At 35.1% G+C, this 22,145-nt stretch overlaps 1 protein-coding gene across 9 annotated transcripts in view; it reads right to left on the reverse strand.

Annotated features, from left to right (window-relative positions):
• Positions 1 to 22,145, reverse strand: part of SPATA6 (spermatogenesis associated 6) — a 140,005-nt gene that overhangs the window by 14,385 nt on the left and 103,475 nt on the right. For 2 of the 9 annotated variants that reach the window (XM_081818416.1, XM_081818418.1), the window contains exon 12: positions 4,168 to 4,406. The exons of the other annotated variants lie outside the window; for them this stretch is intronic. In XM_081818416.1, the coding sequence (XP_081674542.1) occupies positions 4,374 to 4,406 (33 nt within the window). In that variant the 3' untranslated portion in view covers positions 4,168 to 4,373. Of the gene's footprint in view, positions 1 to 4,167; positions 4,407 to 22,145 lie in introns of those variants that run through there. 9 annotated transcript variants of the gene reach the window in all.

Raw genomic sequence — 22,145 nt, forward strand, 5'->3', positions numbered from 1 at the left:
CCAGTCTGATGAGTCAGTGAAGTGGAGCATTAACATTACAGAAAATGTAATTGTCTGTAATGAGTGCAAAAGACACTACAAAATAAAGTGTAAGAAATTTTTTTTTTTTAAAGATTTTATTTATTTATTTGACAGAGAGAGAGAGAGAGAGCACAAGTAGGCAGAGAGGCAGGCAGAGGGAGAGGGAGAAGCAGACTCTCCATCGAGCAGGGAGCCTGACATGGGGCTTGATCCCAGGACCCTGGGATCATGACCCGAGCCGAAGGCAGCCGCTTAACCGACTGAGCCACCCAGGTGCCCCTAAAGTGTAAGAAATTTTAAAAAATCTAATATTTTTTCAACTTCAGAAAGATTATGCTACAAGAAGCACTGAATGAAAGAGATGTAAATAATATCTAATTTTTAATTCTTTCCTTGGAAAAAGCTATTCACTTCTGGATTATATAAGTGATATCACACATAAGCATAAATCAATATTCCTTGTTTAATTTTGTCAATACAGTTGAAAAAATTAATTTTTGACCAACAGTAATAAAAAGCATTGACTAAATTTTAAAGTTTACATATGAAAAAATATATAAAAGTACCTTAAAAAATCTGAACCTTATTAAATAAATCCCTATTTTGAGTTGGGTACTTACTATCCTATGAGATAAAAAAATGACCAAGATATGGTTCCCGTATACCTGAGGAACAAAGTTGTTTATTCTATGAAGTTCTACAGGTAATAAAAAGGAACAAGGGCAGAATTATTAGGATACAGAGTAAAGGACAAAATAGGGAAAAATGTTCTAATTAATGGAGCATTCTAAAATCAGAATGACTGCCTTTAGAGGAAGTAAGACCACAATTACTGAAACTGTTCATGCGGAGCATTGATACACATCTAGATCAAGAAGTTCATGAAAGGGAATTCTGCCCCAAGAAACACACAGTTAAGACTATATTTTGTGACATTTTATATATATTCAATACATATACATATCTCTTGTAGGAGTCCTGTTATAGTCTTTCTTTTAAAGGTCAAATTATATAAAAGCAAAGAGGCAAAAAAAAAAAAATCACACATTATAAGCTATTAACTGTCAGTAAAACAAGCATTTGAAGAGATGTATCATTCTCATTAGTGCCAGGAAATACATTCCTGGGGCAAGGAAAAATGATTCCCCTCTTATTCCTTACCAACATTCCCATTTGCCAACATGTAAATACAGAAAAAATGGATGACACCAATATTTGCTGAGTTCCTGTAAGGTATCTAGGACTGTGTTAGGTCCTCTTTACATGGGTATCATTTAAGCATTTAATAACCTTATGAAATAGGAGGTACTGAAATCCAAAAAATTAAATAACTTGGCCAAAGTCATACATTATTAAGTGGTAGAGCTGGAATTGAAACTCAGATCTAACTTGATTTACATTATACTGCCTCCTACGATGCAAATGAAATTAAAACCTCCATCCCAAGCCATTAGATTACTCTCCTATATGAAAATTAGGCTCAAACTTTCAGCTGTATCTATTTTTCAGCTAATATCTACTTGTTTTTTTTATGAGGGTGTTCCGAAATAATATAGTCCAGAAGAAACTTTCTCAGGATTTCCACGAAGAAACATTTTTCTTTCAGCAAAAGTCATTAATAAACATTATTAAAAGAAGCTGTGGGATTTCCTTCCCTGAAACTGGCACTAAGTTAAATGTTCTCTTAAGATTCCTTTCATCGGGGCGCCTGGGTGGCTCAGATGGTTAAGCATCTGCCTTCGGCTCAGGTCATGATCTCAGGGTCCTGGGATTGAGTCCCACATAGGGCTCCTTCCTTAGCAAGGAGCCTGCTTCTCCCTCTGCCTGCCACTTCCCCTGCTTGTATTCTCCCTCTCTCTCTCTCTCTCTGGCAGATAAATAAATCTTTTTTTTAAAAAAAGATTCCTTTCATCAATGATCACTATACCTTTTGCATGTGATTGACATCTTACTTAGACTACCCCTGGGACAAAGAAATAAAAGGTATCTACTCATGCTTGCAAACTGAAAAATTTAGGGACAAAAGTGGTTAGTCTAAAACATATCCAGAACTAAAAGGCAGCAATCTCACTAATTACATAGTGTTTAAATAAAATATACACCTGTCATTCTCAAACACATGAAATTCTCATATATAGTTAAAATACCCATAAGGTGTATTTTATTGCTATCAAATTCAATACATTATTTATAGTGAATTGTGTGCAAGATAAGAATTCAAATAGAATTTGATCATTAGTTCTAATATGCATTATCACCCTGGACAATCAGTTAGCCTTAATGGCTTTAATTTCTTAATTCATAACATAGAGAAAATTTAGGTAGACTTGCTTGCTTAAAGACAAAAGGAAAAGAAGTTGAAGGACTAACTTTGAATTGAGGTTTTTCTAATTCTTTCTTTCTTTCTTTATTTGAGAGAGAGAGTGAGTGAGTGGGAGGGAGAGGAAGAGAGAATCTGAAGCAGACTCTGTCCTGAGTGTGGAGCTCCATGCGGGGCTCTATCTCATGACTGTGAGATCATGACATGAGCTGAAACCAAGAGTCCAAGACTTAACCAACTGAGCCACCGAGGCACCCTGAGGTTTTTCTAATTTTATAACCTGGTTTATATTATAAGTGTAATAGAGAATAATAAAGTCTGAAGGGAAGACCACTTAAAGAATACTTAAATGGTAACTTTGACAAATTGCTAGAGGCAGAGTGTGAAAAAGTACATGTGATGGTTAATTATATATGTCAACTTGGCTCAGCCATGGTGCCTAGATACTTGGTTGGACATTATTCTGGCCATTTCCATAAGGCTTTTATGGATGAGATTAACATTTACATGAATGGACTTTGAGTAAAAGAGACTGACTTTCATAATGTGGGCATGCCTCATCCAGTCAGTTGAAGGCCTTAAGGGACCAAAGGTTGACCTCCCCCAAGGAAGAAGGAATTCTGCCAGTAGACTGCTTTTGGATTTGAACTACAACTCTCCCCTGAGTATCCAGCCTACCTCATCAGATTTTGGACTTACCAAGCTTCCAGAATTGCATGAGCCAGCTCTTTAAAATTTTTCTCTCTCCATATATGTGTATATGTATATAAATACACACACATACATACACACGTTCTTTTGCTTCTGTTTCCTTGGAGAATCCTGACTCACACAATATGAGAATGAAAAACTCATACAATAAATTAGTTGGAGATTTCAGTACTTCACTTCCAACAATGGATCAACAAGGAAATGGAAGACTTGAACAACACTATAAATGAACTAGATCTAACATCTACAGAACACACTCTAGACAATAGCAGAATATACATTCTTCTCAAGTATACATGATAAATTTTTCAGCAGAGACCATACATTAAACCATAAAATGAGTTTCAATAAATTTAAAAGGACTGAAATCATACAAAGTATGTTATCTGGGCTGCAGTGAAATAAAATTAGCAAATTAAATCTTTATCGAAAATTCTCCTACAAAGATGGGCTTATTTAAAAACATTTAAGAAATAAATAATCTTACACAAACTCTTCCAGAGAATGATTGGGAATATTTTCCAAATCTTTTTTTTTATAATTTAAATTCAATTAATCAACATATAGTACACATCATTATTTTCAGATGTAGAGTTCAATAATTCATCAGTTGAGTATAACACCCAGTGCTCAAATCATTTTTTTAAAAAACTTATTTATTTGAGAGTGAGAGAGAGTGTGAGCGAGCAAGTGGCAGGAGGGGCAGCAGGAGAGACTCTTCAAGTAGACTCCCCGCCAAGCAGGGAGCCGGACGCGGGGCTCCTCCATCTCATGACCCATAAGAGCATGACTTGAGCCGAAAACAAGAGTGGGATGGTTAACTAACTGAGCCACCCAGGCACCCCTCCCAAATCATTTTTGTGAGGCCAGCCAAAACTTAAGGAAGACATTAAAAGAAAGGAAATTTACAGACCAATCACTATCATTAACTTAGATACAAAAATCCTAGGTAAAATATTAGCAAATCAAAACCAGTAGAGTGTGTGTGTGTGTGTGTAGTGTGTGTGTATAAATATATATATATATAAATATATAAATGACCAAGAGTTTTGTTCCAAGCATGCAAGCATGGGTTAACATTTGGATAATCAAATAAGCAATTTACCACATTAAAATAAAGAGAAAAAGCATTTAATCATCTTAATGTCATAAAATTCATACACTTACAATAAAAATTGAAAAAAATCAGGAAAAAGAATAGAAGGCATTTCTGTAATCTGGCAAAGAATACCTACAAAAAATGTATAGCACACATCATACTTAATGTTGAATTATAAAAAGCTTCCTTCTTTGGATGGCAAACAAAACAGGATGCCCTCTATCACCACATCCATTTCATATCGCTTTGGAAACCCTACATAGTGCAATAAGGCAAGAAAAAGAAATAAAAGGCATAAAGATTAAAGAGGGAGAAATAAAACTGTCATTCTTTACAGATTATATTATACATACAAACACGAAAGAAGTACCATATATTAACATTAATTTGTGAATGTAAAGTCATTGGATACAAGGTCATTATACAAAAATCTATTACAGCCATTATACTAAAACCAAATAGAAGATACAGTTTTAAAATAAACAATTTATAATAGCATTAAAATATCCAACATCTAGGAATAAATCTACTGAAAGAAATGCAACTATGATAATTATGACATAATTGGGAGAAATTAAATATCTAAATTGATTTTAAAAGACACCATTTTCATGGATTGTAAGACTCAATATTGGTAAGATGTCAGTTCTCCCCTAGTTAAAGCACAGATTTAATGTAATCTCAGTCAAAATCATAGCATGTTTTTTTAAAACAGACAAGCTGGTTTTGGAATGCAGATGAAAATTCAAAGAACAAAGAATAACCATAGCAATCTGCAAGCAAGAACAAAGCTGAAGAACCTCTGCCATTAGATATCAAGAGTTAATATAAACCTATAGCAATTGAGAAAGTATGATTTAGTACAAAATGAAGAAGCCAAAGAAACAGAAGAAAATCCAGAAAGAGACTCACATACATACAGTCCCAATGGAAAAGAACAGAATCAGAGTAAACAGAGTAAGGAAAAGAATGGCCGTTTGAAAAAAAGATGATGGATCATAAACATAGGGGAAAAAAATAAACCTTCATCCAAGTCTCACATTATACATACAAATCAAATCCACATGCATTGTAGATCTAATGTGAAAGGCAACATGATAAAATATTTTTTTAATGGGGGAATATCTTCAGAATCATGGTTAACTGAAGTTTTCCTATATGGATGTAAAGAAAGCACTAACTAAAACACCAACCAAAAGGAGAGGAAAATTGGGCTAAATTAAATTACGAACTTCTATTCACAAAAGGACTCTTATTAAAAAAAAAACATGTATGTCACAGATTGGAATATATTCATAATATAAAACATACCCATCAGAAAATGTCCAGGAATTAAAAGACCTTAAGAGGCATATGGTACAAAGGGAACAAGTCTAACATGTGCTTTTTGAGAAGTACTACAAAGGCCAAACTGGATAAAAATAAGAGAAAATCACAGCTAAGTGTACAATATTAAAGTGCTGAAAAGAAATAACAATGAAAAAATCTTAAAATTGCCAGAGAAGGGGATTCTAGGAAGATGTTAGTGACAGCGTGTGGTAGGCAGAATAAGGGTGCCCAAAGATGTCCAAGCCTTGATTCTCAGAACCAATGAATATGTTACCTTACATAGCAGTAGGGAATTTTGCAGATTTGACTAAGGTTAAGGATCTTGACAAGGGAGAATTACCTTGGATTATCTGTCTGGGCCCAATTTAATCAAATGAGTTCTTAAAAACAGAAAAACCTTTCATGGCTGTGGTCAGACAGAGGGAGATGTGATTAAGAATTAGGATCAAGGGGCACCTGGGCGGTTCAGTTGGTTGAGCATTCAACTCTTGGTTTCGGCTCAGGTCGTGATCTCATGGATCATGAGATCGAGCCCCACATAGGGGTCCTCACTCAGGGGGGAGTCTGCTTGAAGATTCTTTCCTTCTGTCCCTTGCCCCATGTGTACTTGCTCTCTCTTTCTCTCTGTCTCAAAAAAATAAATCTTTTTAAAAAAGAATAAGGGTCAAGGAGATGCAACGCTGCTGCCTTTGCAAATGGAGGAAAGTGGCCACATGCCAAGGAACGTGGATGGTCACCAGGAGCTGAAAAAGGCAAGGGAATTGATCCTTCCCTGGAAACTCTGGAAAGAAAACAGCTCTGCTGACACCTTGATTTTAGCCCAGTGAGAGCCATGCCAGGTCTATAGAAATGTAAGATAATCAATTTGATCTACTAAGCTTGTGGTAATTTGTTATGGTAGCAATAAAAAACAAATAATATTTAAAGGCACACATCCCCTCATAAAAACATGCAGAAATTGTTTTGGGGTTAGATGGAATAATTCATGGCAGACCAATACTCCTGTTGAAAACTAGAAAAGCCAGAAATAAATATAAATTTATATATTTTAAGCTATTAGAAAGATGGGAAAAAAAAATGAACACCAGTGATACTAACATTTCAGAGCAGAGAAACTTTCAAAGGTGGACTGATGATCTGCACCACCATTTTTCCTCAAAGCGTTTGCATATCCTGAGCACAGGCTAAGAACCAGAGCTTCTATTAGAACAAAGGTCATTGCTGCGACCCAGATAAACCAACAAAGTTTTTGATGGTTGTAAAAGAGTGGAGTAATGTAACTGGAATATTATGAGGCCTAAGATGTACAACCAGTTTCTCAGTTATGACCTTTATTGATTTATGGAGCTGCATGGGACTAGAGAGTATAGAGATAACCCAAAAGTATCTGAATGTTCCTACAGTTTCATGGTACTTAAGAGATAAATATCTACTAGAGCTAGAGGCCCTCAAAACACAAGAGGCAAAAACCCTGGAGATAGTATTGACACTTAAGGACCTGTAACTGTTTTTAAACTGGAAAGACTTGACTATCTGGGACTAGCTAGGCTAAAATATCTGGTCTTGGCTCAGGCAAAGGCTATTTCTGGGGAGGGAGTACCCAGCAGAATTTTTTGTGAATCACACCACACTCGAGAAGTAAAACTGAGAGCTAGAAGAGCCTCAAACACATAAAAGTGTCTTGTCACAATATTTACCAAATTCTGAAGCTATGCCAGGTTGGGGGGCAACAAATTAATCCAAAAAATGACTGAAAAGCAAAAGATCCATGCCATATAATTAGATGGTAATTAAAAGACAAACATCTGTCAGGAAAAAAAGACTTTGGTAACAAAGCAGGTGACAGCTGAAAGCCTTGAAATGTAGTGAATTGATACTTGACCGGTTGCAATCACATTTACCTGAGGGTACCTGATTTCTGGGAGCAGCTAGAACTGGTTGTAGAGCTGGTGCTGGCAGACAGAGAAACCAGCAGACATTTTGATGATTATGCAGAGCTGATGTCATAAAAACAGAGATGAGAGGGGGACTCAAATATATGAATATTTTCTGAAGGTTCCTGGTATGGAAATGTAAGGAACTAAACTTAAACTCTGAGAAGTAGGAGAGAAATTGCCTCAGTTTCTTGGTACTGAGAAGACAAAGACCCAAAAAACTCTGGCTTGAAAGCACTGGAGGCTAATTACCAAAAAAAGACAGCTGAAGTGAGATTTAATGAAAGTCTGATTAAGGATAAACTGAGATTTACCAAAACATCAATATAGCCTCAAATTAGTTTGGTCTCTTTTGAATCAAGGTTAAAAGGCGAAAGATTTGATGCTACTTGCCTAATAGAGGAAAGAGGGAACCCTCTCATCATCTGGAAAGATCTAAAGCTCTTTTAGAAATAATGTCTAGAATTTAATTATGAAATAAGTAGTAGAGTCAAGGCAGTATAGTCAGGACAGTACACAAGAGTAAAAAAGACAAAGGAAGCAGATCACAAGTGCAACCCAGGTGTCAGAATTAGGAGAAAAGCACTTTATACTAACTATGATCAATATGTTCAAGAAAACAGATGAAAAGTTGGACAAAATACACATAAAGGTTAAGATTTTCCAGAAACATTGGCATTTATAAGAATTAATCAAAGAGACATTTTATATCTAAACATAAATAGAAATAAAGAACTTAATAGATGGGTTTAACAGTATTTGGAAACAGTAGAAGACAAGATCAGTGAAGTAGAATATAGGTTCATAGGAAATGCTAATAAAAGAGAAAGTAGAATGATAAATAAAGAAAGAAGTGCAAGAAACTGTGGGAGATAATCAAAAGGTCTAATAGATGTAATTGGACACCCAAGAAGTAAGGAATAAAGGTAAGGTCATATAGCATATTTGAAGAAATAAAGGGCTGGAATTCCCCAAACTAATTTAAGTAATGAATTCACAGATTCAAGAAACTCTGGGCAGGGTTAATAATAATAAATAAAACCAAATCTTTCAAAACTAAGGACAAGAGAAAATACTAAAAGAAGCCAGAGATAAAAGACATACAAGCAGAAAGGGTTAAGACTGACAACAGGCTTGGGCGCCTGGGTGGCTCAGTTGGTTGAGCGACTGCCTTCGGCTCAGGTCATGATCCTGGAGTCCCAGGATCGAGTCCCGCATCGGGCTCCCTGCTCAGCGGGGGGTCTGCTTCTCCCTCTGACCCTCCCCCCCTCTCATGTGCTCTCTCTCTCTCTCTCTCTCAAATAAATAAATAAAATCTTAAAAAAAAAAAAAAGACTGACAACAGGCTTATCAAGGAAATAATGGAAGTCATAAGATAACAAAATGATATTTTTAAAGTACAGGAAGAAAAACATCTGTCAACATATACATCTATATCCAGTGAGGAAAAAGTCTTCACAGATTTAGTGGATACATAAATAAACACATAAGTAATAAAAATAAGTAAATAAAAATGAGAAAAATTTCCAAAAGCAGACTGTACAAAAAAACACTAAGGGGAATTCTTCAGGCAAATGGGAAATGATCCAAAATGAAAAGAGAATTCAAAACTAAAAAGCACCAAAAAAGATGAATATGTAGGCAAATATAAATATTACTATACAAAATATGTAGGCAAATATAAATAAATATTATTATACAAAATAATAGTATCAATGCATTGTGGAATCCAAAATACATACAGAATTAAAATGTATGACAATAACTTTAAAAAAGAAAGGCGTTTAAAAGGAGTATAAGTGTTCTAAAATTCTAGCATTATCAAAAAACTGGTAAAGAAAAAAATTGTATTAAATTGTAATAGAGGATACATATATTTTATAGGGCAACATTAAAAGAATAATAAGCAAATACATACCCTATGAGTTAAAAGAGGGAGGAGAGGGAATAAAAATATCTTGTTAAAGGAGATATGCAGGAGATTTAAAAAACAAACATGAATAGATCTATCAGATAAAAAATAGAAGATGGTATAAACCCAACAATATCAGTAATTAAATGATTACACTAAATAAAGGTAAATACTGAATAATACAAAACCCAACTACATAAGACACACATCTTAAATATAAGGACACAGAAGGGTTTAAAGAATGAAAAGTACCGATCAACATCAACCAAAAGAAAGTTGATATGCCTATAATAATATCAGACAAACTATATTTGAAGGCAAGAAGCTTTCCTAGAGGTAAAGACATTTCACAATGACAAACAGGTCAATTAATCAGAAAAAAAACACAACAACCCCACAATTTAAATCTGTATGCATCCAACAACACAGTTTCAGAATATGCAAAGCAAAACCATAATGCATTATCAATTCATACTCTCTGGAATACCTATAATGGGGAAATAAAACCCAGAAAATACAGTGTGTTAGCAAGGACATAGAAAACTAGAACTCTCAACCACTGATACTGGAACACTTTGAAAAAACTCTTCGGCAGTATATTCTACATTCCTTCCTTATGACCCAGCAACTCCATTTTAGGTATATATCCAACAGGAATACATATATATGTTCATCAAAGAACATATATAATAATGATAGCAGTACTATTAGTATTAGCCCCAAATAAAAAGAATTAACTGATAAATTTTGCTATTCTTATTGGAATACTATAAAGCAAAGGTTGGCAAACTATTCTTTCAAGGGCCAAATAGTATATATGTTCAGCTTTGCAAATTATGTGCTCTTTGTTACAACTGCTCATCTCTGCTATTGTAACTTGAGAACAGCCATATATAATATATAAACAAATGGGTCTATTCATGTTCCAATAAAACTTTATTTAAAATTTAAAAGTCTAGAATTTGTCTGTGGACTGTAGTTTGCTGATTCCCAGCATATAATAATAAAAATGAAGCACATGCATGTCACAAACATAATGATCAGCAAAAGAAACTAAATACAAAAGGATAAATACCATATGGTTCCATTTATGAAATGTTCAAAAACACATAAAACTAGTCTATATGTTGTTAGATATTAGAATGTAGGTTGTGTAGTGACTGAAAAGAGGCACCAGAGGCATTTCTGGGGTCCTGGTAATCTCATGTCTCTGACCTGGATGCTGTTTACCCAGGGGTTCACTTTTTAAAAACTCACTGTGCTGTAGAATTTAGGATTGAAGTAAATTATACTGAAATAACTTTTTTAATTACCTAGAATAGCAGTATTAAAAAATCCATGGGAAACATCTGCAAGAAAATTAAGTGACAAGATATTCCCATGAACTCCAAAATATCAGGAGACATTTGTAAATCCCCAGTAGGTACATGAGATGGTAACACCATCTGTGGAGGACAAATCAGAGGAAAACATTGAAGCATCTGATAAACCAAATAACTTCAAAGTAACAAAAGAGAGTATTCACTCAAAAGGTTGGTGGGCCAATTCAGAAAGTGAAGCCAGAATAGGTTTTCCCACTCTCATAGTAATGAATACAAAGGATTTACAATAAATTCTGAAGGAGCTAGAGCAGTCTGGGACCCATTAACTCTCAAAACTAACACGCCAAAGTCATCTTCCAAGATAAAACTTTACACTGAGTATAAACATCTGGAAAAAGAATACAAACTGAACAGGGAAGTAAAAACAAAGGAAAGAAAATTTCTACATAAAAATTGGGTAGAAAAAGCAAGCCAGGAAATGTCAGAAACTAAGCTGCCATACTTTTGGAACAAATGATGAAGACAGAAAAAAGAGCTCTCAAACTACACATTTAGAAAAATTAATCTAAATCCTATGTGCCTTTTTAAAAGTTTAGGAAAAAATATTTTATAAAGTAATCATAAATGGGTTAAATTTCATAAAAAGTTTTAAGAGGGGAAAAAAAAAGACCAAGTAAGGAGCCCTCAATGAAAGCATGCCAGAAAAGTCATGCTCACAAAACAGATGGAAAATATATTACCTATATCTTCATGGCCTGACAATTTGTCTTCCCAAGAGTAAATGTTCTTATGAGAGAACAAGAAAGAAGCTTTAATGTCTTTTTGATGTAGCCTCAGAAGTCATACACTGTTATTTCTTCAATAGTCTATTGTTTGCACAGATCAGCCCTATTCACGTGTGGTGGGAAGAAACTACACAGGCGTGAGAATACTAGTAGGCAAAAAATCACTGGTAGCCATCTTTTACCCCAATAGTAAAAGAACAAATTTAAAAGAATTTAAAACAATTATAAGGATACTAACTGGGCTTGAAAAAAAGCATAGATGACACTACAGAATCCCTTACTATAGAGATAAAAGAACTAAAATCTAGTTAGGCCAAAATTAAAAAGGCTATAACTGAGATGCAAACCCAATGGATGCCATAAAAATGAGGATGGACAAAGCAGAGGAACAAATCAGTGATACAGAAGATAAATTATGGAAAATAAAGAAGCTAAAAAGAAGATGAAAACAAAGGTAATGGATCATGAAGATAGACTTAGGGAACTCAGCGATTTATTAAAATGGAAAAACATTCGTATCATATGAGTCCCAGAAGATGAAAATAGAGGAAAAGGGGCAGAAGGTTTATTTGAGCAAATTATAGTTGAAAACTTCCCTAATCTGGGGAAGGATACAGGCATCAAAATCCAAGAATCACAGAGAACCCCCATTAAATTCAACAAAAGCTGGCCATTGCCAAGGCATATCATTGTCAAATTCACAAAATACAGAGGTAACTAAAGAATCCTGAAAGCAGCAAGGGAGAAAAAAGTCCTTAACCTACAAGGTAAGACAGGTTCACAGCAGATCTATCCACAGCAACCTGGCAGGCCAGAAGAGGGTGGCAGGATATATTCAATGTGCTGAATGGGAAAAATATGCAGCCAAGAATACTTTATCCATCCAGGCTGTCATTCAGAATAGGAGAGAGAAAGAGTTTCCCAGACAAACAAAAACTAAAGGAGTTCATAATCACTAAACCAGCCCTGTAGAAATATTAAGGGGGACTCTGTGAGTGGGGAAAAAGAACAAAAGCAACAAAGACTAGAAAGGACCAGAGAACATCACCAGAAACACCAACACTACAGGTAACACAATGACACTAAATTCATATCTTTCAATAATCACTCTTAATGTAAATGGACTAAATGCTCCAATCAAAAGACAGAGGGTATCAGAATGGATAAAAAAAGATCCATCAATATGCTGTCTACAAGAGATTCATTTTAGACCTCAAGACACCTGCAGATTGAAAGTGAGGGGAAGAAGAACCATCTATCATGCTAATGGATATCAAAAGAAAGCTGGAATAGCCAACTTATATCAGACAAACTAGATTTTAAAACAGAGTGTAACAAGAGATAAAGACGGGCATTATATCATAATTAAGAGGTCTATCCATCAAGAAGATCTAACAATTGTAAATATTTATGCTCCCAACTTGGGAGCACCCAAATATATAAATCAATTAATAATAAACATAAAGAAAACTCACTGATAATAATACAATAATAGCAGGGGACTTTAACAGCCCACTTACAGCAATGGACAGATCATCTAAGCAGAAAATCAACAAGGAAACAATGGCTTTGAATGACACACTGGACCAGATGGACTTAACAGATATATTCAGAGCATTTCATCCTAAAGCAGCAGAGTATACATTCTTTTTGGGTGCACATGGAACAATCTCCAGAACAGATCACATACTGGTTCACAAATCAGCCTTCAACAAGTACAAAAAGATCAAGATCATACCATGCGTATTTTCAGACCACAACACTATAAAGCCACAAGAAAAAATTTGGAGAGACCTCAAATACATGGAGGTTAAAGAAAATACTACTAAAGAGGGCGCCTGGGTGGCTCAGTCGTTAAGCGTCTGCCTTCGGCTCAGGTCATGCTCCCGGAGTCCTGGGATCGAGCCCCGCATCGGGCTCCCTGCTCCGCGGGAAGCCCGCTTCTCCCTCTCTCACTCCCCCTGCTTGTGTTCCCTCTCTCGCTGTGTCTCTCTCTGTCAAATAAATAAATAAAATCTTTAAAAAAAAAAAAAAATACTACTAAAGAATGAGTGGGTTAACCACGAAATTAAAGAAGAAATTAAAAAAATACATGGAAGCAAATGAAAACATGACAGTCCAAGACTTTTGGGATGCAGCAAACGCAGGCCCAAAAGGGAAGTATATTGCAATACAGGCTTATCTCAAGAAGCAAGAAAAGTCTCAAATACACAACCTAACCTTACACCTAATGGAGCTAGAAAAGGAACAGCAAATGAAGTCTAAAGCCAGCAGAAGAGGGAAATAATAAAGATTAGAGCAGAAATAAATGATATAGAAACAAACAAACAAAAAACCCAGTAGAACAGATCAATGAAACTAAGAGCTGGTTCTTCAAAAGAATTATTAAACTTGATAAGCCCCTAGCCAAATTTACCAAAACAGAAAGGACCCAAATAGATAAAATCACAAATGAAAGAAGAGAGAGCATAACCAATACCACAGAAATACAAACGATTACAAGAGAATACTATGAAAAATTATATGCAACAAACTGGGCAATCTGGAAGAAACAGGCAAATTCCTAGAAACTTACAAACTACCAAACTGAAACAGGAAGAAACAGAAAATTTGAACAGACCCTTAACCAGCAAAGAAATTGAATCGATAATCAAAAATCTCCAACAAACGAAGTCCTGGGCTAGATGGCTTCCCAGGGGAACTCTAAAACATTTAAAGAAGAGTTAATACCTATTCTTCTCAAACTGTTCAAAAAAAAAAATAGAAATTGTAGGAAAACTTCCAAACTCATTCTACGAGGCCAGCATTACCTGGATTCCAAAACCAGACAAAGACCCCACTAAAAAGGAGAATTACAGGCCAATATCCCTGATGCAGATGGATGCAAAAATTCTCAATAAAATACTAGCAAATCTAATTCAACAGTACATTAAAAGAATTATTCACCACAATCAGGTGGGATTTATTCCTGGGCTGCAGGATTGGTTCAATATTCACAAATCAATTGATGTGATACACCACATTAATAAAAGATAAGAACCATACGATCTTGCCAATAAATGCAGAAAAAACATTTGACAAAATACAGCATCCATTCTTGATAAGAACTCTCAACACAGTAGGTATAGAAGAAACATACCTCAACATCATAAAAGCCATATATGAAAGACCCACAGCTAATACCATCCTCAATGGGGAAAAACTGAGGGCTTTTCCTCTATGGTCAGGAACAAAACAAGGATGTCTACTCTCACCATTGCTATTTAACATAGTACTGAAAGTCTTAGCCTCAGCAATCAGAAAGAAAAGAAACAAAAGGCATCCAAATCAGCAAGGAAGATGTCAAACTTTCACTATTGGCAGACGACATGATACTCTATGTAGAAAACCTTAAAGACTCTACCAAAGAATTGCTAGAACTAATACACGAATTCAGCAAAGTTGCAGGTTATAAAATCAATGTGCAGAAATCTGTTGACTTTCTATACACCAATAATGAAGCAGCAGAAAAAGAAATCAAGAATCTATCCCATTTGCAATTGCACCAAAAACAATAAGATTCCTAGGAATAAACCTAACTAAAGAGGTAAAAATATGTACTCTGAAAACTATAGAACACTTATGAAAGAAATTAAAGAGGACACAAAGAAATGGAAAAGCATTCCATGCTCATGGATTGGAAGAACAAACATTGTTAAAATGTCTGTATTACCCAAAGTAATCTATACATTTAATGCAATCCCTATCAAAATACCATAATTTTCTACAGAGCTAGAACAATCAATCCTAAAATTTGTATAGAACCACAAAAGACCCCAAATAGCCAAAGCAATCCCAAAAAAGAAAAAACTGGAGGCAGCATGATTCTGGATTTCAAGCTATATTACACAGCTGTAGTCATCATGACAGTATAGTACTGGCAGAAAAACAGACACATTGTTCAATGGAACAGAATAGAAAACCCAGAATTGGACCTGGACTATATGGTCAACTAATCTTCAACAAAGCAGGAAAGAATATCCAATGGAAAAAAGACAGTCTCTTCAACAAACGGTGCTGGGAAAACTGGACAGCAACATGCAGAAGAATGAAACTGGAAGACTTTCTTACATCATACACAAAAGTAACTTCAAGATGGATGAAAGACCTAAATGCGAGACAAGAATCCATCAAAATCTTAGAGGAGAACACAGGCAGAAACCTCTCTGACCTCAGCTGTAGCAACTTCTTACTAGACACGTTTCCAGAGGCAAGGGAAACAAAAGCAAAAATGAACATCAAAATAAAAAGCTTCTACTTGTGAAGGAAACAATCAACAAAACTAAAAGGTAGGCTATAGAATGGAAGAAGATATTTGCAAACAACATATCTGATACAGGATTATTATCCAAAATCTATAAAGAACTTATCAAACTCAATATCCAAAAAAACAAATAATCCAGTTAAGAAATGGGCACGGGACATGAATAGACACTTTGCCAAAGAAGACATCCAGGTGGCTAACAGACACATGAAAAGATGCTCAACATCACTCATCACGAGGGAAATACAAATCAAAACCACAATGAGCTACCATCTCACACCTGTCAGAATGGCTAGAATTAACAACACAAGAAACAACAGGTGTTGGAGAGGATGTGGAGAAAGGGGAACTCTCTTGCACTGTTGGTGGAATGCAAACTGGTGCAGCCACTCTGGAGAACAGTATGGAGGTTCATCAAAAAGTTAAAAATAGAACTACCCTATGATACAGCAATTGCACTACTAGGTATTTATGCAAAGGACACAAAAATACAGAATCAAAGGAGTACATGCACCCTGATGTTTATAGCAGCATTATTGACAACAGCCAAACTATGGAGAGAGTCCAAATGTCCATCCACTGATGAATGGATAAAGATGTGGTGTGTATATATATATATATATACACACACAATGGAATATTACTCATTCATCAAAAATAATGAAATCTTGCCATTTGCAACAACATGGATGGAGCTAGAGTGTATTATGCTAAGTGAAATAAGTCAGCCAGAGAAAGACAAATACCATATGATCTCACTTATATGTGGAATTTATGAAAGAAAACAGATGAACATATGGGAAGGGGGTAAAAAGGAGAGAGGAAAAGAAACCATAAGATACTCTTAATGATAGGGAACAAACTGAGGGTTGATGGAGGGAGGTGAGTGGGGGATGGTCTAAATGGGTTATGGGGATTAAAGAGGGCACTTCTTGTGATGAGCACTGGGTGTTGAGTGTAGGTGATGAATCACTGAATTCTATTCCAGAAACCAATATTGCACTTTATGTTAACTAAGTAAAATTTAAATTAAAAAAGAAAAATTTAATTAAAAAATAAAAAGAGAAAATATTCACAAAATAATGAAAGACACATGACATACATTGGGAAAAAAATCAATCCAGAATAATCAACACATGATGTATTCTGATATTATTACTAAACTTTAAAAATGAAGGGGAAAAAAGCCCCACAATTGGATTTCCAGGCTAAAAGAGCAAGTCACTCACAAGGGAAAGAAAACTGGATTTTAAGCGGATTTCGACAGCAACATCCTGTGTCAAAACCAAGAAACATATTTAAAATAAAGAAAATGTGGGGCGCCTGGGTGGCTCAGCCATTAAGTGTCTGCCTTCGGCCCAGGTCATGATCCCGGGGTCCTGGGATGGAGCCCCGCATCGGGCTCCCCACTCTGCGGGAAGCCTGCTTCTCCCTCTCCCACTCCCCCTGCTTGTGTTCCCTCTCTCGCTGTGTCTCTCTGTCAAATAAATAAATAAAATCTTTAAAAAAAATAAAAAATTAAACAAAAATAAAATAAAGAAAATGTAAGCCAAGGATTTTTATATCCAGCCAAAGTAACTTTCAGGCATAAAGACTACAGACAAAATATCATTATCATGCAACTCTGGGAATATCTGTCCCATGAGCCTCCTTAGGAATCTACTAGGGAAAGAGCTTCAGACAACTGAAATGATTGGAGAAGACATTGACATAAAATAAAAAACATTAAGTATTTACATGTAGAGCTTTAAATGAAGAATATAAAGGAGAGAGTACAGTACTATAGCATATAATGGTATATGTTCTGAAAATGTAGCTGAGTACAGTTATGAAAAAGTGGAAAAGAGAAAAAAATTCTTTATCATTCTTCAATAATTGTATCTTCAATGGTAGTTTGCTATTTTTGTTCTGAGATCATTTTGTTAACAAAGCAAATGAGGACTTGGATTATGTTCTAATTTTATCACCTTGAATGCATCTGTATTCATGACTCCTGGATTCCAGGATAAAGTCTACACAGCTTAGCCTGGTTTTCCATGATCTGGCCCAACAATGACCTTCTGCTTTACCTGGATTATCTCCACAAGGAGTTTTACCTAAAAACACGCATTTCTGTACAGGATAAGCTGGTAGGATTAAGTCACATTTACTCTTATTTCTGCTATTTAAAGCATCTAGGCAAAAATAAATAAATAAATAAAGCATCTAGGCATTGGAATTGCTACATAGAGCAAGTGAGTGAGAAAGAATATGAACTAATCAGGCATTATGTGCCTACTGATGAAAGACAGAGCATGACTCAACCTTTCTGTTCATATTTAAGAGGTGTTTTGAAATAACCATATATTGGCATTTTTACTCAATATGACAATCATTGTGTTCAATTATAATGTTTATTCTGTTTGTATTTAATGTACCTAACTGATATGGTTGGGTATAAATTTAGTGTTTTCTATTTATCCTGCCTATTCTATATTCTGTGTTTCCCTCTATTTTCTTATTTCTGCCAGAAGGCACCAGAGTCTGGGATTTAGACATAATAGCAAAAGGACTGGGGTCTTTGTTGAAGTGATCTTACATTTTCTTGAATAAATGTGAAAATCATTTGCTCCCTTTTCACCTGGATTTTATTTTCAACTGAATCTTTCCTGATCACTGACTTTCATTAGCTTGTTTGAAATGGGTTCTCTTGATTTTTTAATGATTATCAAACTTTCAACATATTATGTTTTATTCTCCTCTGTACTAGTCAAATGTTTAATGATTCATAAAGGACTTTTTCACTGTCTCAGAAGAGTTTGATATTTAAATAAAATCTTTGTGAAGTAAAAAAAAAAAAGATTTTTTTTAATTTTTTACTTTGTAAAATTCTTTGTAAGGTATAAAGTAAATTTTAAAAACCCTGGTGTTTATATTTAAGATGCTTTATCTTTGTCTATGAGTATCCTTCGAGGATGACCAACCTGTACTTTGATCTGACCTGTGTCCAGAGAGTGTGTTTGAGTGTGCAGATAACAATGTCTATCTCTAGTATGTTAGTGTTTATTTCTGTTTCTGAACATGCATTCTGTTGATGGATCTTATGTTTTCATATGTTTATGTTTAGGCATTTATATTTTCTAACTTATGTGTATCAGATTGTACTTTGTGTGTTTATTTCTGTAGATCTTAGTGGTTAAGATCATAAAGAATAAGGAGGGCACTTGTATGAGCACTGGGTGTTATACGCATGTTATGTTATATACGTATATGTTATACATATATATGTATATGTTATACACATATGAGCACTGAGTGTTATACACAACTGATAAATTATTAAACACTACATCTGAAGCTAATGATGTATTATATGTTGGCTAATTGAATTTAAATGAAAAAAACAAAAGAAAAACAATAAAAACATGCTAAAATTAAAAAAAAGTATTAATCTAGATTCAAATCTTTGCTCCAATCATCTTAAATAGCTACATGACCTTATACAAGCCATTTAACTTTTCTGAGCCTCAGTTCATCTTTAAAATAGTACTCCTTAATAGTAATTACTTTATAAGATTACTGCAATGATAAAATGGAGTAACATATACACAGTGCCTGAGATGTAGTCAACACTTAATAAACAGTTATTATTTCTATGTAATCAATTTGTTTTTCTCTGGAAAAACAATGATATTACTTGTTTATGCTTTTTATTATTATACTTAATCATATACTGTGCCACACTGTTTTTTTTACTTTTATATTTATTGATTGGTTTATTAAATCATTGGATTATGTAAGTTCCTTATGGGCCGGAAATTTGATTATATGAAAAGATCTCCAGTGCTGTGCATAGTGCCAGATACAGAGCATGCAGATATTTGATGGAGAATGCTCAATATATATGAATTAATGTAGGCAGAAAAATATGACTAATTTTAATAGCCTGTGTTCAGGCTGCTCTTAGTGTAAACCAATTTAAGATACTGAGATTAGTGCCCAGTTTAAGCCAACTGCATGTATGTATGTATATATGTGTGTGTGTGTGTGTCTATGTGTGTGTGTGTGTAGCTTGTTTTTGTTTAAGGGCACAAGGAAGCTGCTTAAACAGTAGTACTAGGGGCGCCAGCATTTCTGAGAGAAGAGGTGTAACTAAAGGTCTGCAACTGGTGTTTTCCTGGGGGCATTTGTATACTGAGCATAGAACAAACCGTTGGGAATCTATGCTTTGTTCAACCACAGGTCCACTGCTGGAAGACAAAGAAATCAGCAGGGTTTTGGCAGTCTTACTATACTAGATGTACAAAATTAAAAACCTGAGAGGCCAAAATCCAATAATGAGACATGATGGGTGCAAAACTGAGCTAACTGTTCCCTCAAGATACTGGCAGAATGTCTGAATCAGTACAGGGTGAAGGGACAAAAACCTAAACAGAAAGTATTTGAAAAGCAGAAGGGATTTGCTGCTGTCTTACCTAAGAAGAATTATACATAGTACCCTATGGGAGGGAAGGAGCTTATAATCACACCAGCTCTCAGTTAAAAGCCCAACGAGCTGAAATTAAGAACTTAGAACAATTGACCTTGAACATGGGTTTGAGCGGAGCAGGTCCACTTACAATGCAGATTTTTTACAGTACTATAAATATATTTTCTCTCCCTTATAATTTTCTTAATAACATTTTCTTTTCTCTTACTTTATTGTACGAATACAGCATAGAATACATACACAAAATATGTGTTAATCTACTGTTTTATGTTATTGGTTAGGCTTCTGGTCAACAGTAGGCTATTAGTAGTTAAGTTTTGGGGGGGTCAAAAGTTATATGCAGATTTCTGACTGCAAGGGGTGTGTGGAGCCTCTAATATCCATATTGTTCAAGGGTCAATGGTAGTTTAACTTTTTATTTTTGAATATTTAGATTTACAAAACAGTTGCAAAGATGAAAGAGTTCTTGTACACAGGAGGAACTTCACCCTTCACCCAGGTTCTTAATGTTAATCTTATATAGCCACAGTTCACTTTGCAAAACAAAGAAATTAACATTAGTACAGTAATTATATACATTGCAGACTTTACTTGGATTGCACCAGTTTTTCCAGCAATGCACTTCTATCCCAGGATCCAATACAGGATACCATGGTGCTTTTAGATCATTTCTCCTTAGTCTCCAATCTGTGACAAGTTTCTGTCCTTCCTTGTTTCTTATGACCTTGACAGTTTGGAATAGTACTAGTCAGGTATTTTGTAGAAAGTTTCTCAATTTGATTTTGTCTGATATTTTTTCATGTTTAGACTAGGGTTATGGGCTTTGGGGAACAATGTCACAGAGCAGTGCCCTTCATATCACCTGATATCAAGGAATACAGGATGTCAGCATGAGTTATCATTAGTGATGTTAACCTTCATCACTTTGTAAAGGTGGTGTCTGCCAGGTTTCTCCAAGTTACAATTTCTCCTTTCCATGCTCTATTCATCAGAAACAAATCACTAAGTCTAGCCCACACTCAAGGGAAGAATAATTATGCTCCACGTCATGGAAGGGGCAATACCCACAATTATTACTTACAATTCTTCTGTAAGGAAGATGTATCCATTCTCATTCTTAGTCATTCATTGTTTCACTTATATCAATATGTACTCATGGATTTTATTTTATTCTTTGGGTTAAAATCCAAATATTGCTATTTATTTTGTTGCTCAAATTATTCCAACAATGGCCACTGGGACTTCAGATTGGCTCCTGTGTTCTTTTGATATGCCCCTGTCCTCCTCACTCCCCCCGTCCCCTTTTTTTAAAGCAATTCTTCACTTTTCATACTACAAGATAGATGTTCTTCCATCCTAATCTTTGTCTTCCCTGCCCCAGCCCTAGGATCAGCGATTGCTCCAGGAGTCCTGGTAACTTACTGAATATAGGTATTTAGAAACCAAGATCTGGGAGCTGGGTGTGCTCATTGCTATTGGGTTGTCACTCCTCTTAGGCCTTCTGGAGGACCAAAAGTAGGAAATATGGATGTACTAACCCAAATACACTGATATCTATATTTGAGTCAATCTATCTGTATATATATTAAAATAAACATGAATTAAACTGTTATTTTAGACACTATTCTAACATCATAAGGTTCACCCTGTTTCTTTGTCACTTCTTTTCTGACAATGAAAAACCTGGTTGTACTTATCTATGATTTCTTATTTGTTCAACTCTCATATAAAGTATGTTCAGAATTGCTAATCCATACCCCTGTATGAAACACACTTAGCTACTAGAACAGGGGCTGGCAAACTTCAACTCCCAGGGTAATTCTGGCCCTTTGCCTATTTTGGTATGGCCCGATAGGTAAAAGTAATTTTTATCTTTTTACATTTAAAAGATGGGGGGAAAAGGTTCCATGAAAATCACATGAAATTCACATTTTAGTGCAT

Source organism: Leptonychotes weddellii, chromosome 4 (genome assembly GCF_054177405.1).
Source record: "Leptonychotes weddellii isolate Sample4059 chromosome 4, ASM5417740v2, whole genome shotgun sequence".
NCBI classification, from domain to species: domain Eukaryota; kingdom Metazoa; phylum Chordata; class Mammalia; order Carnivora; family Phocidae; genus Leptonychotes; species Leptonychotes weddellii.